This window comes from Astyanax mexicanus, chromosome 22 (genome assembly GCF_023375975.1).
Source record: "Astyanax mexicanus isolate ESR-SI-001 chromosome 22, AstMex3_surface, whole genome shotgun sequence".
Lineage (NCBI taxonomy): Eukaryota > Metazoa > Chordata > Actinopteri > Characiformes > Acestrorhamphidae > Astyanax > Astyanax mexicanus.
This window is the reverse complement of record NC_064429.1, coordinates 9479745-9490041: the sequence shown is the minus strand read 5'-3', so window position 1 is coordinate 9490041 and position 10297 is coordinate 9479745. Positions and strand designations below refer to the sequence as shown.

Here is a 10297-nt window from a genome sequence, read left to right as displayed (position 1 = left end):
TCAAATTGTCTGAGACACTAGTTTTTTGGATTTCATTTTAAACTGAATTACTGAAATAAAGTAACTTTTTAGTGATATTCTATTTTTTTGAGATGCACAAGTATATATATATATATATATATATATATATATATATATATATATATATATATATATATATATATATATATATATAAATAACAGCATGATCTGAACTCTCAGTGTGCAGTCTTGAGGGTTGAGTGTGTCACGTGACGCGTGGCTGTAGTGGAAACGCTAAATCTGGGGTTGGGTTTGACCCTCTCTGCGCTCCGTACTGTAACAAGGAAATTTAAACGGTATCCAGGAGCGGAGCTGCTGTTTGTGTCAGGCGAGTAAAGCGAATGCTAAAGCTAAAGCTAAAGCTAATTTACTGTATAGGTTTAATTTACGTGTTTAATATTGATAATAAGAGTTTGAGGAGAGTTACAGTGAGCGACTGCAGCGCTGCGTTCAACCCGGTGAGATTAACTACAGCTAATCCAGCTCATACACGCTCTATAATACACTACATACAACTATAACCTAACGTTGTACTGTTAAACAGCTCTGAAATTTTGATGAGTTTGTTTGATTTTACCAAATTGAAAACCTCTGGAATATAATCAAGAGGAAGATGGATGATCACAAGCCATCAAACCAAACTAAACTGATTTTTTGCACAAGGAGTAAAGCAGCATAAAGTAATCCAAAAGCAGTGTGTAAGACTGGTGGAGGAGAACATGATGCCAAGATGCATGAAAAAAAAACTGTGATTAAAAACCAGGGTTATTCCACCAAATATTGATTTCTGAACTCTTAAAACTTTATGAATATAATCTTGTTTTCTTTGGATTATTTATCTTTTTTGTTATTTCAGTGCTTCGGTTCATCAATAATGGCAATGTGTTTTAGTCCCAAAGCAATAAAGCAGACCAAAATCCATGATACTGCCACCACCATGTTTAACAGTTAGTGTTTGTTTGTTTGTTTGGAAAGTAGTGGCTTCTTAAGTGCTGGTAGATCTTAAGATAATTGGGTTATTGTGACCTTTATAAAGATTCGCCACTTATATATTGTTCCTGATTGAGTTTAGAGTGATAATGTTATGTGTGGTAGGTTACATGTTATGTCTAATAGCTACATTTTACATCACTTTAGCACCATATAAATGTCCTGCAGTATCTTATTTACACTTTGTTATAATGTGCAATAATCCTACTACTGTAAACAACATGCAGTGTCCTATATAAAGTGCAGTATACATATTCTTATTTAATGTAAGATGTAATTGTGAAACTGTACAAACTCCAGTGTTAACCCTTTCTCCATATCATCTACCTATCCGCAGGTGTATTCCACCACTGGTCTGACTGAGCTGGTCCAGTAGCTCCATGGCTTTGCCAACCCTTTCTGCTCATTGGCCGAGTCGGACCCGGGCTCTGGAGCGTCAGATGGTGCGTCAGCGGGAGCAGGAGGCTCGCTGGAGGCAGCAGTGGGAGCTCCACTCACAGTACTTTAAACAGCAGAACGTCCACAGCAGCAAACAGGCCCACTGGAGCTCCAGAGAGTCCTACCAGCAGAGGTACCGCCTCCTTTATATCATCAACCAGTCAGATTCACACCATACTAACCATTTTTAATTGACTTAACTGCATTGCTCATTAAATATAAAATTAATCTGTTCATCAATAATAGCAAATTGTTTTAGCCCCAAAGCAATAAAACCATGATGCTGCCACCACCATGTTTAACATTTTTTTTGGAGAGTAGTAGCTTCTTCCATTCTTTATATTTTTGGGTTTTCAGAAACTCCATTTCCAGATTTTCTTACCCCATCTCTCCTCTCCTCTTTCCAGCATGTCTGCGTTCCACCGAGAGCAGATGAAGGAGGAGAAGAGGCGGAGTCTGGAGGAGCGAAGGGAGCGTCTGAGGGCGATGCTGCAGGAGGAGAAGGACCAGCTGGAGGCGGAGCTAAAGGCCAGCGTGCCAGACAGGAGAGCAGCGTCCAGACAGAAGGTGGAGAGAACGGAGGAGCTGAGATCAGCCAGAGAGGAGCGCAGGAAGAAGGTGAACACTCTGAAACCTTCTGCTGGATGTTCATCAGACGCTGACTTACGTATAGAGGCATTTAAAAGGCAGATATGTAAATGATTACAGGTGTGGTCTGATTAGATACTGGGTATTGCCAGAAGAAGAACAGTAGAAAAGTGTTTTTCACATTTAAGGTGGAACGGAAAACTCGCTAAACGTGAGATGAAATCTAAATCAGCTTAAAATGAGACGAATCTTGTTTAACTACTCTAGCAGTCTCTAGTAAAACTAAGCGAGACAAAAAGTAGAACTCATTAACGTTAGCTTGGCTAAAACTGCAGCGTGTTTTGGAACTGCTGGTGGAGCTGCCACATTTAAGGTGGAATTTAAGGTGGAAGTGAAGGCGATTATTTGGCAACTATTTTGCCATTTTAAATATTTTAATCAATTAGTTGTTAGAGCCCGATATCCGATAATATTTTGAGGGTTTGAGGATGGAGGTCTCCTGTCTTTGCTGTGGAGGGACATACTGCCACACTGAGAAGCATCAAATACGACAGTCAGTCACCCCTAGTAGTGGTTCAAGGGACAAGAACAGCTCTGCTGATACTTGGTTGCTGTCTCTCGTGACAGAACTTCTAACTGATAACATCATTTTTTCAGCAGGATAATGCTTTTGTTCAAAAGTGTAAAATTGAACAATTAACAGCATTTTATAAACCGAAGATACCAAAAATCATAGTCTATAAACATTTTTTCCATCCATATTTTTCTCGCTGTAGCTCGCACAGGAGCTGCTGAAGGAGCACTGGAAGAACAACAACCCTGAACTCAGGAAGGTGAGTCCCAAAACAGGAGTTTAAAGCCACATTAAAACTCACATTAAAACCCAGATCCCTGTATTTCTAACATCTGCATCTGCTCCATCTGCAGGTGGAGTCAGAGCTGCATAAGGATCATGTGGTGAGCCAATGGCAGGTGCAGCAGCAGCAGAAACAACAGGTAATTCACTCATAAAACCCACTGGTAATTATAGCTATCTATACTAAATTATTATAACCCCAGATACTATATATCTGATCAGGAGTAATATTAATACAGGGGCTCCACTTGGTACAGCGGGCTAAAACGCTGCTACTATGATCGGGAGATTGCTGTTTCGAATCCCAGTCATGCAGCTTGCCATCAGCTGCCAGAGTCCTGAGAGAGCAGAGTTGGCCTTGCTCTCTCAAACACTGTTGTTTGAGACGCAGGCCGAGCATAGTTTAAACTGTATTGGTGTCCCCAGTACTTTGTCTAGTGCTACAAATTAACATTGCTTGTAATCTCGTCCTTAGGCGGAGGAGCGGGACGCTGAGGAGCAGCGGCGCTTTGAGAACGAGTACGAGAGGAGCAGACGGGAGGCGCTGGAGAGGACGAAGGAGGCGGAGCTTAGGAGGAAAGAGGAGGAGAGAGAGAGGGCGGAGCAACTTCGCAGACAGATGCAGGAGCTCCGGCTGAGGGAGGAGGAGGTGAGGAAGCTTCTAGAACCATCCATCAGTCCTGCAACAGGATAGCACCACGTTGCCCATCTCTAGTACTAGATATATGCTGTATATATACAGTATAAAGAGTGTGTATATGCTTGTGTGTGTGTGTGCTGCAGACTCGGCGGCTGCAGAAGGAGGAGGAGGCTCTGATGTCTCAGCGCTGGGAGGTGGAGCGGTTGGAGGATGAAAGAAAGAGAGCAGAGGAGAGCAGGAGGAAAGAGGAGTTTGGGTAAGAGCTCTTTCTAAAAACCACAGCAGGTAAACGTCACCCAAAATCTTTCCTCAAATGTGACACAGGAGCACAGGAGTGTTATCTGTGTGGCAGTGTAGATGTAGTGTGTGATGTTCTGTAGCGTAATTTTACACCTTTTTTTTTTTTTTTTTTTAAATATACACGCTTTTTGTGTGGTTTGCATTTGGACTTGGGTCTCATCTACCTGTATAAACACTCCAAACATCAAGAAATGTGAATCAGCTGAACGAGTTTGGCATTAGGAATCATTTGCTTCTATGAACTATTTGGCTCCTCCCTTATTGTGACATCACAATAAGAAAACCTGAATAGAACCACCCTGACTCCACCCTTCACCCCATCAGAGCCCCACCCACTAGATTAGTTGAAAGAAAAAAATAATGCAATTTCGGTCTGCTAGTTGAGAACCTCAGACAGTACATAGCAGGATTAGCCAGCAGACTTCTTCTGAAGGAGGGATCTGTAACTACTGTCTGTGGCAAGTCATCAGATGAGGGAGATGTAAATACTTCCAAATAATGAAATGAGGATGAATTGTTATGTTCGTGTTTGCCGTTTAGAACAAGTTAACACTAACAAGCTATAGCTTATTAGCATAAAAGGGACAGAGCCCTTAAACTGAAGGGGAAAGTTTTGAAAGGAATTGAAGCTGGTAAGAATAAAGCTGGAGAGGTCCCTTTTTATGTGAGCGTGATTTTGTTTAAATAACTTAAAAAAACAAACCATAGACCTATTCTAACTTGTATAATATGTCCCCTTTAAGTTCCTAATAAGTTCCTTTTAAGAGGTGAACAGGTTTCTGAGTTGATTTGAGCTTGATGGTGTTCTCTGTTGGTTCCCTGTAGGCGGTTCCTGAGCCGTCAGTACCGCGCACAGCTGAAGAGACGAGCACAGCAGGTCCAGGAAGAGCTGGTGAGTTTCAGTCGTGAATCCAGTACTGATATATTAAAACAATGGTCCAGAGACTCCAGACAAAACAGGATCACATGGTATCAGATGATTAACACAAAGCTGTTTATCACTAAGTTTCTGCACTGTTTCTCTGATCCACCAGGAGGCAGACCGCAGGATCCTGGAGGCTCTGCTGGAGGGGGAGGATGAGGAGCAGAGGCTGCAGAGCGCGAGGAGGGAGAGGGCTGTGGCTGACGCCGCCTGGATGAAGAAAGTTCTGGAAGAGCAGCTGCAGCTGGAGAGGCAGAGAGAGGCGGAGTTCGACCTCCTGCATCGGTGAGGAACCCTGCTGACATCATGTTCTGTTATTGACTGAGTTCATACAACCTTCTTAACTCTGGAACAACTTTCTAAAGGGAGGCTTTACTTAAAGAACCTCCATATATATATATAACTCCAGCTTTATGAAATGCAGCAAATTTAGCTGATGCTCCCAATAATCCTACAATACTTAGAGTGATAGGGGCATAAAGTTACCCATGCAAAGAAATTACTATTTTTACACCATTTTAACAACAAATTCAAAGTAGCTCCACACTTCATTAGTAGAATTCTGAGGGTCCTGACTTTTAAAACGAACCACTGAGAGCTTAGAAAGTGCACAGATAGTTTCTTTATACACACAGTAAGGGTGGACAATTATGGTCCTAAATAATATCACAATATTTCAGGATATTTTCAGGCTATTATAACGATTTTCTTGTTGACATAACTAAACATTGAGATATAATAAGTAATAATTTTAAAGAATAGACTACAGGGGCTCCAAGTGGTCCAGCTTTCTAAAGCGCTTTCACTATGATCGGGAGATTTCCTATTCAAATCCTGGTCATGCAGCTTGCCGTCAGCTGCCGGAGTCCTGAGAGAGCACAATTGGTCTTGCTCTCCAACATGATATCAATAGCGCACTACATATACTCAGAACTGAAGTAAAATGAATGATACTGTACAGATATAATCTGTCTCTATCAGATATTATTTAATAGGAAATGAGAACCGTGAGAATTTTGCTTTTAATACAAACAACAAAAATGTTGTTCCTTAATGGCTGATTGGAAAATAGAGAGATTTTTTTTTGCACTGATCTCTTTACAAAAACCTTTTCGATAATTTACTTGTGTTCCAACTGCAGTCAAAGTTTATACTCGTTATTATGTTTCATGTCCATTTCACACCGGTTTTCTACTTTAAATGGCTGGTAAAGGCATAAATACAAGTGGTAAACCAGTGAACGTAATGACATTTTTCTGTGTCTGTGTGTGTGTGGTCAGAGAGGAGGCGCAGAGAGTGTGGGATAAGCGAGAGGCCGAGTGGGAGAAGGAGAGGAGAGCCAGAGAGAGACTCATGCAGGAGGTAAAGCACTATTGCACTACAGAAACTGTAGGGGGCGCTTTAAAATATTAATATATGATCCACAAGCTCATTTTTACTGACTGTAATACACAGTAGAAAGCATAGGGGGCGACACAAACAAACAAACAAACAGAACTCTTATGAATGGAAGTACCCAAAAGCAAAGCAGGTAAACTGATGTAAATCGTATATTTTTTGCACTATAACAAGCACTTAAGTGTAAAAAGTTACTATAAGAAGAACTCTGGTGTAAAATGAACTTTTGCTGTTGAAAAACATGATAAAAAGTTCTTATCTTTGATTAGTAGCACACCTCCGCTCTCCCACAGCATTCAGAGATCCAGAAATTTTAACAGTTTGTCCAAACACCCTTCAGACTGTGTGATAAGGGGCATAATTTACCCTGATAAATCACTTTTTACACCGTTATCCAGCTCAAAGTAGCTCCACACCTCCATGATAGAATCCGGAGAGCTCTGACATTTAAAACAAGGCATTAATAACTTATAAAAAAGTGCACAAGAAACTTATTAAAAAACACTGTTTACATCCTATAACGCTAGCTTTAGCTTCAGCTCTGAGCGCCGCCATCACTGTACTGATAAGGACAGCATGATAAGTTAGCTGCTAATGCTAATGCTGCTGCACCCAGCTATAGTGTAAATCTGGAAATCTAAGCGTACTGTACATAAACGGAAGCTCTTTACTCACCCAAATAAACTGTTTTCCAGTTTTTCTTTTTTTCTTTTAATGAATTACAGCTTTGTAATGGTTGGTTTGTTTGCACTGCAGGTGCTGTGGGTGCGTCAGCAGCAGCTGGATGAGCAGATGCAGGAGAAGCGGATGGAGCTGGAGGAGTCTCGGCGGAGGAAGGTGGAGCTCCGGAGGCTGATGGAGGAGCAGGAGGAGGAGCAGCAGCAGGAGAGGGAGGAGCAGGAGCAGCTCCGCACGGCACGCATGCAGGATATCAGCTCACAGGTAAGACAACCTGCGTGATTATTGTGTTTTAAAACCTACAGTAGCTTACACTATAGTGAAAATTAAAAATGTATATTTATAGTTTAATTGATTGATTGTCTTTTAGCACCAAAGCATGCCTTGATTAACGTCTTCCAGACGCTTCCAAACAGCTGTTCTATTCTCCTCTTTGTCCTTGAGGTGGAGCAGAGGCGGCGGCAGCAGTGGGAGGAGCAACAGAGAGTAGAGCAGGAGGAGGCGGAGCAAAGGGAGGAGCTTAGACGTCAGGAGGAGGAGCTCCGCCTGGAGACACGGAGGATGGAGTCGCGGGGATACGAGGAGAGGGTGAGCGCTCCAGATCAGTATAATGTAGTATAGAGATATCCAGGTTTAGCTTCATGTGGATATTAAAGGAGAACTCCGGTGTGAATGGATTTGAGTTAGTGAAACATGATAATGAGTACAAACCTTTGTTGTATTTTTATTGAAGTTTAATTGAACTCCATTCACCCCCAGAATTCAGAAATACAGCGCTTTTAGCCGATGCTCCCAACAGGCTTACAATGCAAGTGATTGGGGCATAGAGTTACCCATGTAAAGAAGTGGCTATTTTTACACCATTAACAAGCTTAAAGGAGCTCCACACTACATTGGTAGAATTTTGAGGCCCTTGACTTTTAAAACAAGGCACTGGGAGCTTATAAAGTGCACTGGTAGTTTATTAAAAACACTGTTTATACACATTATAGCATGTTATTTCTTTAAACGGGAAACTCTATGCCCCTATTATTAGCATTGTAGCTTTATTTTAGCTTTTGGAAGATGTTTGGATGGAAACCTGGCAAATGAACAGTGAAATGGGAATGAGCCCAACATTCCTATAGATATGCACCCTTATTTATTATTTTTTATTATTATTATTTATTATTATTATTATTTGTTATCAGTTTTGCATCTTAATTTTAAAACAATGAACCTCTTACTTTTCTGCTGCTGCTGCTGCTGCTCCAGCGACTGGGTCCCAAACTGCAGCACGTAAAGGAAAAGGGAGGCAGCAGGTGGCGCTGAAGCTTTCCTGAGGAAAAGTTACCATGTAAATTTCTCACATGACTCAGTATAATGAAGTGAGTAGGCTAGAGTAATAGCATAGCATGCTTGCTTGTTGTAAACGGACAGTCACCCACCATTCGTCCTGCAGAAGGCTTTTAGTTCTGAGACGTTCCTGTCTTGCTGCTTTGCTGTCTTTCTGCATTTACTAGGGTGTTAAATTATTTAATCGTAAAGAGCATCAGATATATTTCTACAGATGAAAAGGTGAGGTTTGTGTTTGTTTGCTTGCTTGCTTTCCTCTGTGAAATGCTTCCTTTGTCCCTGGCTACAGCACAAGCTCAAATCATGATCCACCCATCCCCATGTTTAACAGTTGGAAAGGTGTTCTCTTTTTTTTTTCATCAAACTCTGCACCCTTTTTTCTCAAAAAATACCTTAGTCATTAATCATAGCAGCCAAAAAGTTCAGTTTTATCTTTATTAGTCCACAGCACTTGTTGCAAAATATATTAGGTTTGTCTAGATGTCTGATACAGTTACTGTCCAAAGCTAAAACCAGACCAATATCTAAACTTTCCACAGGAAAACCGCTTTTTAGTGGCCATGATGAATATAAAATTGGCCCCCAAAAAAACACTGATCTGAATGGAAAACTGCAAACCTGGCAACTCTGCTTACAGAGGCAGTTCAGGAGCGCAATACAAAAAAAAAAAAAAACTAAACTAAACTAAACTAAAATTAGTCAATATTCATAAATCTACAAATAATATAGAAATAAGAAACAGATTTGATGGCAAATTACACAAATTAAAAACAAATAAAAAACAATGAGTACTGATACAGACTTTTTTAATGGCCAGGCAGTGTATGAATATGACTGTTTATCAGGAAAACGAGGCTTCACTCGAGCTTTATAAGGACTTTATTGTGTTTGATTGAGTTTTTTTTCTCTGTATTGCAGATTCGCAGCAGACCCCGCTCAGCCTGGACATGATGATCACACTCGGACGCCTCACAGACTTCCTCGCTACAGTCTTCCATCCCAGAATTCCCAGCACCAGCCCTGCAGAGGCTTTACTGTTACCTCAGCTTTTATACACCAGACTCAGCAGGTCAGCAGGGCTGTTCTGTAGCAGATATGTGGCTATATTTATACAGCAGGTAAATGTGATCAAATCCAATCTTTTGTATCGTATGTGATACAGGTGTGAACAGCAAAAAATGCTCTGAATCTGATATTTTCTATTTCCGATTTGAAATTTAATATGTACATGTAGGAATTAATTGAACTTTTATTTTAAGAAGAAATAAAAAAGGGCATAAAGAGAAGGAAAAAAGTTTAAATGAAGTTTTGATGAAATTACCAAACACGATCACAGGAGGGCGCTGCTGCAGCATCAAATGGAGATTAAAAGTGAAGATTAAAAACAAACAAGGACACAAACCATAGTAATAAGCATGGCTGCAAATCATGCTCTGTTTACAGAGAGCTGGAACTGCTAGATATCTCCTGTGATGCTGAAAAAGATGAAACTGAAACTTCACGTGAAGCGCTGCTCACTTAAATGCATAAGCACTTAGTTTAGGAGCCTGAACTGTTCAGACCAATGTTTGATATAAATCATATTAAAAAAAAAAAAAAAAAGTAATATGTAGTGTGACCAGACTAAAATATAAAAAAAGAGATTTAGTGAGAGAATTTGGGATTTGGGTTATTATATAAATGTTTTACCTGCTGTTTGAATGTAGCCATAGAGTCAGTCAGTAAGTTAAAACTGTAGCTAATAATTTGCTTTTTTATAACTAGTCACTTTTTAAATCAAGCATTTTGCCACTGCTGATTTTTGTAGTTTTCTATCACGTATTATTTTTCAACTTGTGAGTTTTGGCTGAGTGTTAGCTGATGGTTTATGAGGGAAAGAATATTTGTATGTTTGTTGTATTTATATGATTTTGTATGTAGTCAAATATTTAAATAAAAAATAGGCTTTTGATGAAAAAAAAAAAAATAGTGGTCTTGAATAAAATTTTAACATCACTAAGAATAAAGAGCAGTACAGGGTTCATACGGTCATGGAAAACCTGGAAAAAAGTCATGGTGTTTAAAAAAAAAAGGAAAAGTTTTGAAAAATATGGAAATTAAAACAAAAAAATGTTTCAGTTTGTTAACTTTT

At 40.0% G+C, this 10297-nt stretch overlaps 1 protein-coding gene across 2 annotated transcripts; it reads left to right on the top strand.

The window, feature by feature from the left end:
* Window positions 1-253: 253 nt before the first annotated feature.
* On the top strand, window positions 254-10131 carry tchp (trichoplein, keratin filament binding). 2 transcript variants are annotated; one of them, XM_049470725.1, is made up of 13 exons: window positions 254-349; window positions 1349-1582; window positions 1857-2067; window positions 2814-2870; window positions 2965-3033; window positions 3369-3542; window positions 3677-3789; window positions 4659-4725; window positions 4868-5040; window positions 6036-6117; window positions 6910-7095; window positions 7276-7419; window positions 9085-10131. In XM_049470725.1, exons 2-13 carry the CDS (start codon window positions 1392-1394, stop codon window positions 9115-9117), a joined length of 1500 nt encoding a protein of 499 aa, XP_049326682.1. In that variant the 5' UTR covers window positions 254-349; window positions 1349-1391; the 3' UTR covers window positions 9118-10131. The 2 variants fall into 2 exon arrangements, with proteins under 2 accessions (XP_049326682.1, XP_007233548.3); XM_007233486.4 differs by having other exon boundaries at window positions 285-479.
* Window positions 10132-10297: the final 166 nt, after the last annotated feature.

Excerpts from the sequence above, each read along its gene's own strand:
- tchp (XM_049470725.1), top strand. The coding sequence starts at position 1,392 with ATGGCTTTGCCAACCCTTTCTGCTCATTGGCCGAGTCGGACCCGGGCT. Across the intron at positions 4,726-4,867 it reads AGCAGGTCCAGGAAGAGCTG|GAGGCAGACCGCAGGATCCT; the intron begins GTGAGTTTCAGT and ends CTGATCCACCAG. Across the intron at positions 6,118-6,909 it reads GAGAGAGACTCATGCAGGAG|GTGCTGTGGGTGCGTCAGCA; the intron begins GTAAAGCACTAT and ends TTTGCACTGCAG.